The following is a 17,015-nucleotide window of genomic DNA, read 5'->3' as shown; positions in this document are numbered from 1 at the left end:
GTGCCCACTGTGTGCTAAAGGCTTAACCCCTTTTTACTTTGCAATAAAACATGTTTACTGGTGTGGCTAAGTATTGGATTATATTATTGAAATAGCCTTATTTTGAGATTTTTTTTTTTGTGCTCCTCTTCTCTCCCCTCCCCCCCCCCAAAAGGTGAGCATTGCCGTTGGTGCCACCACCCGTGACAGGACCATTGCATTCGCCAGCACTTTTGCCACATTTTTCACCAGAGCTTTTGATCAGATCCGTATGGCAGCAATTTCTGAGAGTAACATCAACCTGTGTGGCTCGCACTGTGGGGTTTCCATCGGTAAGTGGCTTTCTAGAGTTGGACGCACATCTTGTCTTGAAAGCAAATTGTTTGAATAATCATTTACCGACCTCATATTTATGGTTCAGTTCTAATCAACTTCCAGTTGGGCCCATTGTTTTACGATTACCCAGCTAACTAATTCATTGATTGCACTAGCTGCCTTTGGATAGGATCAGAGACTGCAGTTCCCTATAGAAGTCAGTATTAGAGAATGACACGGTGGCGGTTTACCCGCGGCCACCGCATTTTAGCCGCGGGTCACCGCCGAAAACGGGGAAGAAAACTAGCAGTCGCTGCGGCGACGGGGACAAGGCCATTCACCGCCCGCGGGGCGGTGAATGGGTCTTGTCCCCGCAGTGAGGCATGAAGGATCGCGCGGTCCCCGCAGCTCACACCCGCCTGCCCAATCGATTCTAGTGTTTAGCCAGCTCTCTCCCTTCTCCTCACCTTAGTTTGTAGATTTTCTTTTTCGGCGACCCGCACGCTATCAAAGAGCCGCTGCTGCTCAGTTTCGATCTTCTGCTCTGACGCAACCGGAAACAGGAAGTTGCAGCAGAGCAGAAGATTGAACACTGAGCAGCCGCGCGTGTGCGGCTCTTTGGGAAAGCGTGCAGGTCGCTGAAAACGAAAGCCTGCAAATTAAGGTGAGGAGAAGGGAGAGAGCTGGATCGATTGGGCAGGCGGGTGGGGGCTGCGAGGACCGTGCGATCACCCGTGTTCCCGGCTCAGACTGTAAGGAGGGAGTGAAAGGGAAAAGGATTCTGGGCCAAGGGGATGAAAACGGAAAGAAAAACCCACAGCAGGAAAGAAAGGGAAGGACAGGCAGGTGAGCCAGATGCTAGAAGCAGGGGGGGGGAAGAAAGAGGGAAAAAAGCTAGATGGGGTTGAAAAGAAGAGACACACTGGTATGGAAGAGGAAGATAGGGGAAATCTGGACACAGGAAGGTAACAGAAAGAGGGGAAATTATGTGCATGGGGCATAGGGACAGAGACAAAAAGGGGACATGCCATGGGGATGGTATATGGACACAGGGGGGGGCAATGGCAGATACATAGGGGAGATATTAGAAAAGTATATAAAATCGTACCCGTTTGAGGCTTTTATGTATGCAGCGGTGACGGTGACGGGGCGGTGAATGGGGTTGTAGTGGCGGTGACGGGGCGGTGAATGGGGTGGCAGTGGCGGTGACGGGGCGGTGAAGGGAATGGCGGTGACGGGGCGGTGCAGAGGATGGTGAGACGGGGACGGGGCGGTGACGGGGACCAATTTTTTCACCGTGTCATTCTCTAGTCAGTATGTATGCATTTTATACCCAGCCTGCAGGTGTCACCATTGAGTGATGATGGACACCTTTCACCTCTCAGGCTTCATGAATGCTGCCTCTTCAACTTCCCCACCCGAGGAAGTATGAGGCAGGTTGAACAATAGTGTTACATTGAAAGGGGACTCAGCGGGAATAAGGTTCAGTGAACTTCAGTTCTGCATGTGCGAGACGTTGCCTCTTTGTCTTACGAACGCTTCTAAGATGCTGGTAGGCCCTCCCCGGGAGGTGCAAAGGAGCTGATGGGGGAGTCACAGGTTTGGGTTTTTTTTTTTGCTTGTAGCCACGATCGCGAGGGAGGAGGCTGTTGGACCCACAATAGGAAGGGAGGGGGGCTGCTGGACTAACGAGGGAGGGCTGCTGCAACACCCGTGAATGGAGGAGGGGGTTGCTTGGGCTGCTGGACTGGCTGGAGCTTAAGGGGAGACAGTTGCTGGATCTGGTCTGGAGACTGCGGGGGAGAAGGGAAACAGGTGTTGGGCCCATGTGGTGAGTGGAGTGGAGCTGGAGGGAAGGAGAGAGGTGCCAGACCCACATCTGGGTGCTGAAGGGAGGGAATAGAGGTGTTGGACCCATGGGAAGGGGGCTAGAGGGAAGGGAGAGAAGTGCAGGACCTGCAGGGAGGAAGAGAAAGAAGGAAAGAGAGAAAAGCTGAACCAAGGGGATGAAGGAAGAGTGAGTGAAATATTGAACATAGCGGAAGGAGGGAGGAAAAAGAGTGTAAGAGACACATTGAAGAGAGGGGAGAAGCTGGACACAGGGACATATGCAAAAAGAGGAGAGATGGTGTGCATGGATGGGGAATGCTGCATCTGCATGAGGGTGGTATATGGACACACAGGGGAAACATGGGAGGGTAAATGGACACAGAAGATGGCTAGACATGGAGAATAAGAGCGCAGAAGGAAGATGCTGGACAGTGGGGAGCATAGGGGTATAGAGAAGAGATACTGTACATTGGAGGAAGGGATCATAGAATGGTGAGATGATGAAGGCAGGGAGATGGGCACAGGGGAAATACTAGAAAAGGATGTATAGGAGACATAGAGAAGGGAGATGGGGAACAAAACATACACAGAGAGAGAAGATGAATGGTAAGCATGGAGAAAGAAGAAATGTCAAATGGTCATGAGACCCTGGCATCTGAGTTTAGAAAAGACGAAAGAAAACAGAAACTAGTGCCTGAGACCAACATGATTTGAAGAATAAAATGACAAGACCATAAAAGGTAGAATAAAATAATTTTTATTTTGTGATTAAAATATATCAGATTTGAAATATGTACCCTGCTAGAGCTGGTGTTAGGCATAACTTCATACTTCTTTAGCTTCCTACTGGCTTAGGGCTATCTCTGACCAGGGGGCATTCCCCTAACACTATTCTTGTCATGTATGACTGCGGTATTCTGTTAGCATGATTTTTCTATGCAGCATTCTGTAATAATTTAGCTTATTCAGTTTTCTCAATAGTGGAGGGGGATATTTGTGAAGGGGAGGGGGGAGACAAGAGATTTTTTGTTGATCCTTGCTCTGTATTATTTGTGTTTATAAAATGACAATTGTACAGAATATTGTTTATTTTTATACTTTAATAAAATAAGCTCAGTATAAAATCATAACTATTGGAGGCTTGTGCATATGGGATCAGATGGCTTGTGGAGATGGGGACGGGGTGGTGTCGGGGATACATTTTTTCCCTGCATCATTCTCTAATTCGTACTTTTCCCTCCCCCCTTTAAAACCCACTTCTCTTTCAAATGAACTAGGCCAAATACACACAGGTTCACGCATGTTCTGAGTTGCATGCAAATTTGACTTAAGGACTTTTTTTTAAAAACAGAACTCGTTCTTAACCCAGGGACGGTCCGTATTTGAAAAGATTTTCTTATTTCTCATTCAAAGTTGTCATTGCTTGTGCCTTTGTAAATTAGATATCGCTTTTCACTGAAACCCGCTTTGCTGTTGTGGTACGGTTTTTGTGACAGAACCGGGACGTGTAACCTGGAATTTGATTATGAACAGCCATAGCAGTAGATCAGTGATGAAAGAGATGCTGTAACAAGTTGTAACACATCAATTTAGTTGAGGTGTGGATATTCTGGTAAATGTTATACAATCGTACTAGCACCATATAGAGGAAGAGGGAAGATACGGCATGGAGGGGATTTTCCGTTCCTTGCTTTACAGTTCCTTAACATCATTATGTAGGAGTACTGAAATGCAGACGGATATTATTACATTACATTAGTGACTTTTATTCTGCCTTAACCTTGCAGTTCTAGGCGGATTACAAAAGAGGTAAGCTGGACATTTCCAGAATTTACAGGATCAGGACTCTGACTTATTCAGAAATGTACAAGATCAGGGATAAATTAAGGTATGGCATTAGTTTGTCTTGACAAATTTCCTGAATAGCAGGATCTTTATTTCCCCTTCAGAGGTGTTATCGGTAAGTAGGCGAGGTGGTTTCACTGCCTGAGGTTGCTAGTAGACATATTTGATGATGTCTATATATTTGAAATAGAGATGTTTTTTTTATTTGTCACCCTCTTAGCATTCTTTTTTCCTGAAGAAGGGATTTGCAAACTATAGCCCACAAGCTACATGCAGCCCACAAAGCTCAGTTTTCTAGTCCACCATAATTTTGTGCCTGTGCCTGCGTATCAGCCTACAGAGGAATATATTTTTGTGGCTTTTTTCCCCCCCCCTTTTTTTTTTTTTTGGTAATGACAGGCTAGCAGGTTTCTCAAGCTTCGTCAGCTGAGGATGTCTGCATGGCATAGAGGCATGGCAACAAATTCTAAGGGGGGGACTTCGGGGGCTTCCCACCGTGATTATCACACTGAAGATGACCTCTATACTAGAGAATGACACGGTGACAAAATTCATCACCGTTCTTGTCCCCGTGGGAAACCATCCCGTGTCATTCTTTAATGGCTATCTCAACCTCAGCCCTTCTATACCAGCATTCTTCAATGCAAAGCTTGAGAGTCAGTGGCTGTGCCCATTCATATTCTGATTCTTCCCTCTCTCCTTAAAGAATTACATGGAGATGGTTTCCTGCGGTTATCCTTGGGGACAGGAGCGGTGATGAATTTTGTCTCCGTGTCATTCTCTACTCTCTACTCCACTTGGCAAACTCCCTCCACCACCAACCCCTTTGGTGATTTGGAATGACCTGTATGGCCGCTTCTTGAAAATAAGGACCCCCGCTCTAGCCCTATACTCTTTCATATATGGAAAAACTTGGTTAAGAGTGTGAAGTTCTTCATTCCATAACTGGCTGATTTGCAGCAGCATCTGAACACCTCCAAAGCATGTCGCAAAACAGCAGCATCTCTTGATAAAGAGAGGGCTGCCAGGGACATGGTACTCGCATCTGCAGAGACAATCTCATTTAGGTCCTGATTCTATAAATGGTGGCTTACTCCTAGGTGCCGTTTGGCATGCTTGTCAATCATCCACTAGGCTCTGTTTATATAATCGTGCCTAGTGGCATTGAATCCATAGGATTTTCTTGGCCTAAATGAGTTCACCTATGTCAATCCACACCCAAATTCAGACCCGAATCCGCCCTTAACCATGCCTACTTGCTGATAGGCATCTCAGTGTAGGATCTTACCGAGTTAGGTGCCTACCAGGTAATTAATTTTTTTAATGCTTTTTTAATTGGTTTTTAATGGCGCTTTCAATTATTTATTTATTCAATTTTTTGTATACTGTTCTCCCAGGGGAGCTCAAAACAGTTTACATGAATTTATACAGGTATTCAAGCATTTTTCCCTGTCTGTCTAGTCCCCATTTGTAAAGAGGATAAAAAAGACACAATCCATATAATGTCTTAAAAGAAAAACAAAGACTTCAATGAATGCTGCAACCAATGTAAAAACAAACAAACGTAGAAATATGATGGCAGATAAAGGCCAAATGGCCCATCTAGTTTGACCAACAAACCCAACAATAATTAACAATGGAATGATCCTATCAAATTTGGATTTGTGACGTATAATCTTAGAAGCTGTATTTTGTATTAATTGAAGATGGGTATTCAATTTTTATGATACCGAAATACAATAGTGATGAATCTGTGAAGAAAAAACAAGGCCATAAACTGTCTTCTGTAAATCCGTTAAGGAAAACTAAGAACAAATTTAACAAATGAACCGTAACTTAACAAAAATTACCGAAATAGTACAATGAATTAATGCTTATGTATTTAGTCATTTTAGTGCTGTTACATTTTAAACAAAATTGTAAGTTTTATGTCAAGATGTACCTGAGGTACATTGCTTTTATCAGCACTGAGTTAACCAATTAAAAAAATTAAGGTAGGCACCTAGATCAGCTAGGAGTGTCAATCTAATGTAATCCTTGATCTTATATACCGGGTCATTCCCCTAGGGCAGGGGTAGGCAATTCTGGTCCTCGAGAGTCAGAGCCAGGTCAGGTTTACAGGATCTCCACCATGAATATGTATGAGATGGATTTGCATGCACTGCCTCCTTGAGATGCAAATCTATCTCATGCATAGTTATTGTGGATATCCTGGAAACCTGACCTAGCTCCAGCTCTCGAGGATCGGAATTGCCTACCCCTGCCCTAGGGGACTCGAACTAGTTCACAAAACATAATCTTAAAGATTATTGATAAACAATACTAGAAGAAGGAGAATCAGTAGATATCAGCATACAATTATCAGCTAAAAAGTTCTATCAATTGTAAGGTATTTTGTAAAAGATACGTTTTCAGGGTTTTTCTAAAGCAAGTCAGTGAAGAAAGAGTTCTAATACCTGTTGCCGTTTAATGTGGTAGTTATTTCTCTGTATAAAGAGAGAAGAAGGGGTACCATAGAAAGAGGAATAACCAGCAGAAGAAGGGAGGTGTTGATGGCCTTGTATAGGTCATTGGTGAGGCCGCACTTGGGAGTATTGTGTTCAATTTTGGAGGCCGTATCTGGTGAAGGATAGGCGAAGAAAATGGTAAGGGGTTTGAACCAAAAGAAGTATGAGAAGAGACTGGAAGACCTAAGTATGTATACCCTGCACGGTTTGTGTCCCATATATGGTGATTTGGTGTAGGATGGGCTTGGTTGGGCATCAATGGGAACTCCATTAATTTGGAACATGAGGATGTTACTGGCTAGACTGTACGGTAGATATCCTGCAAACAACGGGATGGTTGGATAGGCTGGAGTAAGCTTGGATGGTAACTTCAGCATTTGGAACCTAGGACAATACCAGACTTTACAGTCTACGGCCCAGAAATATCAAAGAAGAGACAAGTTAATTTAACCATGTATTTTTTAATGGATATAACTTATGGGCAGACTGGATGGACCGTTTAGGTCTTTATCTGCCGCCATTTACTATGTTACTATAGGCAGTATTTTAGCTTGAGTGGCTTGAGGGTTTTCCCCTATTGATTAAATTGAAGAATGAGACACTACATCCACCGATGCATATTCCAGAGAATGTTTATACTCGTAACATGTTGCTATATGACTATTTGCATTTTTATATCAAGAATCAGTATCCATTTCCTGATTCTCATCATCCCATTTTCTGGCCTCACCACCAGAAATATTTGATAACCGATAATTACCTTTTGACATTTTCCTTTTATCGCAAAATGCAAGTAAGAGTTCATAGAAGTTGCTTTTGTAGTGTATGTACTAGTTCTGTTTCACAAAAGTCATTGCAGAGATTCAATAGCAGTTGTCTGACCCACCCAGCTTTATTTTATATAAACCTGTTGGTGGTGACTAACCTGATGTCATAGAATATACATTTAGTTTCTCTGGGAAAAGGAACTATTTAACGCTCAGGATTGCAGATTTGCATATGGAATTTTGCAACACTTGTAAAAATCCCGTATTTCCTTATTCTCATACTGTGTGGGCTGGAAGCTTTTGTTCCTGCATGCCTTCAACAATTGGAATTAAATTCTGAACTATTAACGACAGATGGCGGGAGCTACTCCAAAGCAGAAATACTTTCTTCAAATCTAGAGGCCTTACTTATCTTCTCTTAGTCATAAAGCTCGCAGGGATGTTTTCAGTGGGTTGTAGGGTTGGCGTTCACGGTGTGCTGATGTTTGGTGACCCATTGTGAGTCTCATCTACTCCTGAGGTTGTTGGTTTTTTTTGGGGGGGTTCCTTTTTCTCTTCATTTCTTGCATTTATTTTCTTTGCGTTTGTGGGTTTGGGGATTCTTGTGGGGTGGGGATTCCTTATTCTTGCTCCTTTCTATTTAAGTGCCTAAGGTAGACTATTTTGGTTATCTGCTTTGTTGTAAGTGGCGCTAGGATTGGGGGGTGGGGGGGTTGGAATTGTTTCTCCTTTTACTCTGCTGTTTTCTTTATTTGTGCGGGAGGGGGGGTTTCTAGACGGGTTTGGTTACTGCTGGAGTTGCGTCTCTATTGTTTGGTTTCTTGTTGGGAACGGGGAGTTGGGGAGAAAATGTAAGTGGTGGGGTACATGTTTATCTTTGTATTGCTTTGCTGATTATTGTTGGTATGTTGTCCTTAATAAAAACTTTTTTGAACATAAATTCTGAACTATTGTAATATATACTTGAATATATACCTGGAACATTCCCATCCCCCACTTTTTTTTAAAGGAGGTTTATATTTCAGCATTCCTCCCTTTCCATCTTTCCTTTTCTTCCTTCTGTCTCCCATTAAGTCTGACATTTCACTCCTGTACTGCCGCCACTGCCAGCTCCCCTGAATGAACACAGCTTGCTCTTAGCTCCTCTGCCCACCCCCAGACTCACTGGTAGCCACCCCCTAGGCCTAATCTATCTCTCTGGTGGTCTCGTGGTATGTTGGGGTGGGAGTGATCCCCACTCACTCTTGCCCATGTTTCCATGGTAAAAAAAAATGGCTGCTGTGACTGCTCGAGGGAATGAGGGAGTTTTGAGAAATCTGTCAGTTCAGAGGATCCAGCAGCGGCGGTGATGACCACAGCAGAGTAGGGAGGACACTACTGTGAGGAGGGAATGGTAGGAATGTCAGACATCACAAGGGTGGGAGAGAGGTAGGTCTCTAGTATAAACCGAGATCCCCATTTTGGGCCTTTTTATGGCCCCAAAATCTCATTGGAGTATATACAGAGACTCATCCACTGTTAGAGGAGTTTGATGTAACCTGTTACTCCAGAAACTGTAATGTGAGTTTCAAGTTTATTAGTTTTTAATATCCCGATCATAAAACAAATATCTGACCGGTTAACAATAAAAATTTAAAATAGGAAAGTAAGAACTAGTTATTGGTGTATTAGGAAAATTAGAGAAAACATATTAGACATGTACTGACAAACATGACCGTGAGGATGAGTGGGAAGGAAGGGAAAAGTTACATAATATTAGAAGAAATGAGATAGAGGGAAGGGATAGGACATGAAGGATAAGGGTGCATGGTATAAAAGATATGCGCTGAAGTAAAGGATAGCTTTTAGGAAAAAGATAAGTAAATAAATAAATAAAGAAAAGATTAAGATTTGTCAAAGGCATCTTGAAATAGGAAAGTTTTAAGATTAGTTTTAAATTTTGGTAAATGAATTTCATCCCGGAGAAATTGAGGGAGAGAATTCCATAATGTGGGGGCTGTTATAGCAAAATTAGTTTTCCTTGTATAATAGGATTCTTTTAAAGATGGAATGAAAAGGAGTTTTTGGTCGGTAGATCGTAAGGAACGGGGAGAACTTTGGGGTATTAATAATTTATCGAGAAATAAGGGCAAGTGGGAAAGTTTGATTTTAAAAGAGAGCAGTATGATTTTATAAATTATACGGTGTGTGACTGGGAGCCAATGAGCCTCTTTGAGGTATTTGTCCTCCTTTCACCCCTTATCCCCAGCCAAGAATAAGCATTGCATTGACTTTATTGAAATATACAGACCCCTTTCATTAGAAACTTTGGAGTTCCTTTTAAAGCCAATTTTAGTGTATTTTCTAAGTTAGTCTGATTCTAGCCAGCATGCAGTTAAGCAGATAGGGGACAGTTTTCAGACCCTCCACCCACAGCAAAGAAGTTCCTGAAAGACCTCAAACCTAATTTTCAAACAAAATGTGTGTGTATTTTCCCTTTTGAAAATTGTCTAAGTAAAAAGGACCTGTGAATGTTACACCTGCTTTTTGTGGAGAGGTGAAATTTCAATAGGAAATTCCACAAATGGATTTGAAAATACAATCTATGTGCATTTATTTTCTGGCCTGGGAATAACACCTCGTAGTCCTGCCGAATGTGCGTAAGACCATGGGGGTTTTTGGTTCATAGACAAAACCGCGGAAGACAAAGGCACGCGCCGACAACTGAGCGCAAGATGGAGGCGCGCGCTGAAGAAAATGACAGTTTTTAGGGGCTCCGACGGGGGGTTTTGTTGGGGAGCCCCCCCACACTTTACTTAATACAGATTGCAGCGGCGTTGTGGGTGGTTTGGGGTGTTGTAACCCCCCTCATTATACTGTAAACTTAACTTTTTCCGTGTTTTTAGGGAAAAAGTGAAGTTTTCAGTAAAATGGGGGGGGTTACAACCCCCCACAACGCCCCCACAACACGGCGCGATCTGTATAAAGTAAAGTGGGGGGTTCCCCCCACCCACCCCCGTCAGAGCCCCTAAAAACAGTTATTTTCTTCGGCACGCGCCTCCACACTGCGCTCAGTTGTCGGCGCACGCCTTTGTCTTCTGCAGTTTTGACCTGACACCGGGGTTTTTATCCTGCTTAAAGGAGGGCAGTTTTAGGCAGGGTACATAGCTTTGAAAATTACCCTCCTAACATGGTCTACAATGGAAGAACCACACCAGATTTTAGGAAACTCATTATTGCAGTTGGTGTTATTTGAACAAACTGTGAATTATAGTAACTAACAGCATTCACTTCAGCAGACAAAATGTTGATTGATTGCTGTGCAGGATGATTGTAAGTTTCATGCAGAAATTTATCTTGTTGCTTGGTTGTCTGAATTTTTCTTTTTCAATAAACAAGATTATTTAAAAAAAAAAAAAAGCAAAACACAAAACTTTTTCCTGTCAAGGGCTATCAGTCAAATGTAGCTTTGTATAACTCAGGGGTAGGCAATTCCGGTCCTCGAGAGCCGGAGCCAGGTCAGGTTTTCAGGATCTCCACAATAAATATGCACGAGATAGATTTGCATCTCAAGGAGGCAGTGCATGCAAATCCGTCTCATACGTATTCATGGTGGAGATCCTGAAAACCTGGCCTGGCTCCAGCTCTCGAGGACTGGAATTGCCTTCCCCTGGTATAACTTATTTAAAAAGGAGCAACTGTTGTCCAGAATTATTCTGTTGTATAAAACTTCAAGTGCCATTGGCTCAATTAGCTCTTCTTGGCATCTTCTAGAACAGGGGTGTCCAATGTCGGTCCTCGAGGGCCGCAATCCAGTCGGGTTTTCAGGATTTCCCCAATGAATATGCATGAGATCTATTTGCATGCACTGCTTTCATTGTATGCTAATAGATCTCGTACATATTCATTGGGGAAATCCTGAAAACCCGACTGGATTGCGGCCCTCGAGGACCGACATTGGACACCCCTGTTCTAGAACAATGATTCTTAACCTTTTTGGGGTCACAGAAGAACCCTCATATATGTATGTAGTTGCTTGACAGATAGCTAGCTGTACAGTCAACTAAGACAAAGGGCGTTTTTAGCGCAAGCAGGAAATTACCAAGTGCTACACCGCACACTACGCTTCTAGAACTAATACCAGTGTTATAAGCTCGCTGAATTGTTGTTAAGTGAGACAGAAGTGCTTCTTTGAAATGATTCTTAAAATTGTGACCAAAACCAGATATCGTACACTTGAAATTGAGAGCACCGCGTTCTGGCCATGTTTACTTTCTCTTCTCTTTGCATTTACTGGCAAAGCACTTTTAATGTTTAATTTTAGTCATCTTTATTTTTTTGTTTGGGTTTTTTTTTTTTTTTTTGGGGGGGGGGTTATGTTTTTACATTTTTCTCATTTATAACTTTCAGTTTTCTTCTCTTGGTTTCCTTCTGTCTTCTTTTGTTCACTATTTTAGATGGTTTCCAAGTTTTAAGGCGAAGATGATTCTGTTCTGGGAAAAGGTAGATGTGCATGTCCTTTGTGTGCCTGAGGTGTGCTGACTAGCCAGGGTTTGCTGTTTATGATCGCACCTATGCAGTTCATTGGGGTTTTTTTATAGATCATATTTTCGTTTAGGTGAGGATGGTCCTTCGCAGATGGGCCTGGAAGACCTGGCCATGTTTCGAGCTGTACCCTCAGCCACTGTTTTTTACCCAAGTGATGCAGTATCCACGGAGAAAGCTGTAGAGCTAGCTGCTAACACGAAGGTTTGTCTGAGCCTTTTCATTTGCAAGACATCCTGGACAGATAGGAGGGGCCAATCAGGCCCTTAGGCCCCTCCCCAGTGCATCCTAGGATGCACCGGGGAGGGGAAGGCCCTTCTGAAGAGGCGGGCCTGCCGGCCGCAGGAAATAAGGAGGAAATTTTACAAAGTATGGTTAAAAATTAGGTGTTAAAAATTTGCATGCATAAGGCACACCTGAGTTAGGCATAGCATAGCCACTTATACCTGCTCTATGATGGGTGTCAGTATTCATGCATCAATGTGGAAGTTGCGCATGTAAATGAAAGGCTTCTACAATGCACAAGCTAACATAGATAGAACGCGCATTATTAATCCGTACTCCCTTTTCAGCTGCATGCTATAGAAGTTATGCACTAAGTTGACAGAATGAGCACCTAATAAGGCAGTCTGAAACTGCAGCCGAAACTCTTCACCTGGTTTTGACCGAAACCAAAAACTCAAATTTGGTTGTGAGAATGTGAACCAATAAGGGCCACTGGGGATTGTCAGAGTTTGCAGTCTGCATTCTTCTGCTAAACCCACAGTATCCAAGCCAGAATATAATAATTTAAATAGTGAAAGACTACAAAAAAAATTAGGAAGAGTAGCCCCTGGTGGTCAAATGGTGTAGGACAGGAGTGATGCCCCATTGTGGCAGCCATTTTGAGAGCAGGTCTAGAATGGGCAGGAGTAACTGGGCACAGGTCTAACCCCCAACTATACCTCTAGACCAGTGGTCTCAAACTCCAACCTTTTGCAGTGCCACATTTTAGATTTGTAGGAACTTGGAAGGCCTCAGAAAAAATAGTTAATGTCTTATTAAAGAAATGACAATTTTGCATGAGGTAAAACTCTTTATAGTTTACAAATCTTTCCTTTTGGCTAAGTCTTAATAATAATATTGTCATTTATAGCTAAAGAGACATATGATCAAGAAACGGTTTTATTTTACTTTTGTGATTATGATAAACATACCGAGGGCCTCAAAATAGTACCTGGCAGGCCGCGAGTTTGAGACCACTGCTCTAGACCATCAGGGATTGTAAGATAGGCCTAGGGGGAGCCTACGGGTAGAAGGGAGAAGGTACTCCCGGGGGAGGGGGGGGGGAGTCTGGGAGGAGAGGCAATTCCTGTTCAAGGGAGGAGAGACGGATAAATAGGATGAAGTACAAATTTTTGGCTTCCATCAAAAGCGCAGGGTCATTTTCGCCCTAAACCAAAAACATGGCCCAAAAATAAAATAACCTTTTGGCTGAAACCAAAACCAGACAGAAAATGGGATTTTGGGCCAGTTTCGGAACCATAATTGAAACCAAAACTGAAATTTGGTTGGCCTCTAGCACCTAACACCCTTGTGCATGTTACTGCTAATAAGTACCAATTAATACTAATCAATCCTAATCATTGTGGCGGGTAAGCACCAATTAAGTTACACACATGACGCACAAGTAATGGTATTCTGTGCAGTTTCAAGATACGGAGGTAAATGTTTCACTTTCTACTTCTTTTATGTTAGCAAACAATCTGTTAATTAACTTTGTTAACCAAAACAAAGTGAAAATCCCACTATGGGCGCAAAGTACCCCCGTACCTTGCATCTATACTGAAATCTCCACGCCCGCTTTCTCTTTCCTAGCCTAACCCCACTATTTTTCCCTCGCATCTAAAAGTATACACACCTACTCACACTGAGGGTATTACTCAGGTTGCACATTTATAAGAACATAAGAAGTGCCATCCCCGGAACAGACCCTAGGTCCATCAAGTCTGGCGATCCGCACACATGGAGGCCCCACCAGGTGTACCCTGGCATAGTTTTAGTCCCCATATCACTAAACTTCTCATAAGGAGAAGTGCATCTAGATTACCCTTACCCATGTCACTGTATGCCTCTCATAAGGAGATGTACATCTAACTTACCCTTAAATTCTAGAACGGTGGATTCCGCAATTACCTCTTCAGGGAGAGCATTCCATGTGTCCACCACTCGTTGCGTGAAGCAGAACTTCCTGATGTTTGTCCTGAACTTGTCCCCCCTTAGCTTCAGTCCATGTCCTCTTGTCCGTGTCACATTGGATATTGTAAATAATGTTTTTTCCTGCTCTATTTTGTCGATTCCTTTCAGTAGCCATAGAGATGCCTGATTGTTGCAGCCATAAAACCACAGAATGTTCTGGTAGATGATGAACAGAAGGCCTACCTCATCTTCCTGTTCCTGGTGCTACTTAACCTCTACTATCTAACCATTCAAACAAAAAGAAAAAAAAGATCAAAGACTCCTATCCAAAAGGGAGAAAACCCTCAGTGTTGCACAAACATTTGTAGAGGATTATATTCCACCTCCAATTGTGGCAGCTCACTTCTGACACCTATATTGTCAGAAGGAGTAAGCACATCACTAGTTGAAAAAAACTCCCTTTTAGTCAAATCTAGCTTTAAAATTCAAATAGTCCAATACGTTAATCACACTGTCATTATTAAAAATTGAAGTAGGAATACAAATCCACTTATCTTTGTGATTGAGATAGAAGTCCATAATCACATTGTTGTGGTAGAAAAATATCCGCAATGGATCCAAATTCAAAATTAACAGAACGTAAGAATAGCCTTACTGGGTAAGACCAAGCCCAGTAGCCCCTTCTCAAGGTGGCCAATCCAGGTCACTAGTACCTGGCCAAAACCCAAGGAGTATCAGCATTCCATGCTACCGATCCAGGACAAGCAGTGGCTCAATAACAGACTATGGACTTTTCCTCCAGGAACTTGTCCAAACCTTTCTTAAAACCATCCGCACTTACCACAACCTCTGGCAACGTGTTCCAGAGCTTAACTATTCTCTGAGTGAAAAAAAAATTTCCTCCTATTGGTTTTAAAAGTATTTCCCTGTAACTTCATCGAGTGTCCCCCTAGTCTTTTGTCATTTTAGACGGAGTGAAAAATCGATCCACTTGTACCCGTTCTACTCCACTCAGGATTTTGTAGACTTCATCATATCTCTTTTCCAAGCTGAAGAGCCCTAACTGTTTTAGTCTTTCCTCATACGAGAGGAGTTCCATCCCCTTTACCATCTTGGTCGCTCTTCTGTATAAATCATATGCTATAGTGATGTGTTCACTCCTTCTGACAATATAAGTATCAGAAGTGAGCTGCAACAAGTGGAAATGGAATATAATCCTCTAAAAATGTTTGTGCAGCACTGAAGGTTTTTTTTCCTCCCTTTTGGATAGGAGTCTTTGATCTTTTTGTTTGGATGGGTTTGTTAGGTACCGGTGGTTTTGGTGGTATTAACCCATTCAGCCATTGTTTTGTATTTGGTAGTGCTACTTAACCTCTGACATTGCCCTCACTTTCCACAGAGTAGCATAACCGTGTAAAAGTATTCATCGAGAAGCCTCACAAAACGCAAACTCTAAAGAAATTGTTTAAAAATTCTTTCCACGTTAGGTCTCTCAGATATTGTTAGATTCAATTGGGCATCGGAAAATTATTTGGAAAAATTGACAGATGACACCAAACTTTTCAAAGTTGTTAAAACGCATGCAGATTGTGAAAAAATTTCAGTCAAATCTTAGGAAATTGGAAGACTGGGTGTCCCAAGTGGCAGATGAAATTTAACATGGACAAATGCGAAGTGATGCACATTGGGGAATAATAACCTAAATCACAGTTACCGGATGCTAGGGTCCAACTAGGGGGTTAGCGCCCAAGAAAAGGATCTGGGTGTCTGCCCAAAGTGTGGCGGCAGCCGAAAAAGCACACAGGATGCTGGGAATTATTAATAAGAGGATGGTTAATAAGACTAAGAATGTTATAATGCCTCTGTATTGCTCCATGGTGTGATAATGTTATAATGCTCTGTATTGCTCCTGGAGTATTGCATTCAGTTCTAGCAGCACTAGAAAAGGTTCAAAGAAGAGCAACCGGGATGATACAGGGGATGTAACTCCTCTCCTATGAGAAAAGGCTAAAAAGGTTAGGGCTCTTCGGCTTGGAAAAGAGACGGCTGAAGAGCACGAAATCCTGAGTGGAGTAGAATGGGTACAAGTGGATTGCCAAGACAAGCCATAGAGAGTTGATCATCATGGATATTGCTCAGGACTCCTCTTTCCTGCTCCCGGTGATCAGAATGCCGGTTGTTTTTTGTTCTGCAATGGTGTTGCTCCGCTCAGTCCCATTGATTAATGCAGATTCTTCCTGTTCATGGACCACCATCAACACCACTTGAAATGGAGATTTGGGAAATGAGCACAGCAAAAAGGGAAAATGCTGCCCTTTCCCCCCACAACACCAAAAAAAAAGGTGTGGAACCCGTCCTTAAACAGCTTTTTTTCAGTTGGGTCAGTATTTGAACCAGATCGTGCAAGTGGGAAAACTTGAAAGATTAAGATTTTCTTTCTTTATCTTGTAATGCTGAAATTGCTTTGTAGTTTTAGTATCATTGTTAAAGAAATCCTATTGCTTGATACAAACTTCAGGGAAGAAATCTTGATAAAGGAAGATGGCTTAAAAACAATAATATGGGTCCATGTTGCATTGTAAATTTGAGACTATCAAATGTTGCCTACCTTTCTTTGATAATTCCATTTCTGCCACAGGGAATCTGTTTCATAAGGACCAGTCGCCCAGAAAATGAAGTGATTTATAAAAATGATGAGAAATTCCAAGTAGGACACGCCAAGGTAACCATTGCCCCAGTATAAAAATTCTTCCCAAAACATTTAAGTTCAAAACATAGGCATTACCTTGTATCAGCAGCCCTGAAATTTACACTTCCCCCTCTGTATTCGCAGTTTCCGTATCTACGGATTCACTTATTCGCGATTTTAAACCTAAAATTCATTTTTTAGGCTATTTTAAGCCCTGTAAGCCCCCCTTTAAGCCTTACCTGGTGGTCTAGCGGGTTTTCGAGGCAGGAGCGATCTTCCCACACTCCTGCCCCGTGCAGATCGCTCACAGGAAATGGCTCGAGAGACTACGGGAGCTCAAGGCAGCCATTTCCTGTGAGCGATCTGCACGGCGCAGGAGCG

General features: G+C 42.7%; 1 protein-coding gene across 2 annotated transcripts in view; it reads left to right on the top strand.

Moving 5' to 3' along the window:
• Positions 1 to 17,015, top strand: part of TKT (transketolase) — a 57,812-nt gene that overhangs the window by 33,826 nt on the left and 6,971 nt on the right. For both annotated transcript variants that reach the window (XM_033926162.1, XM_033926161.1), the window contains exons 9-11: positions 155 to 311; positions 11,841 to 11,971; positions 16,584 to 16,667. In XM_033926162.1, coding sequence (XP_033782053.1) covers positions 155 to 311; positions 11,841 to 11,971; positions 16,584 to 16,667 — 372 coding nt within the window. The remainder of the gene's footprint in view (positions 1 to 154; positions 312 to 11,840; positions 11,972 to 16,583; positions 16,668 to 17,015) is intronic.

Source organism: Geotrypetes seraphini, chromosome 17, assembly GCF_902459505.1.
Source record: "Geotrypetes seraphini chromosome 17, aGeoSer1.1, whole genome shotgun sequence".
Lineage (NCBI taxonomy): Eukaryota > Metazoa > Chordata > Amphibia > Gymnophiona > Dermophiidae > Geotrypetes > Geotrypetes seraphini.
This window is presented reverse-complemented; position numbering and strand designations above follow the sequence as displayed.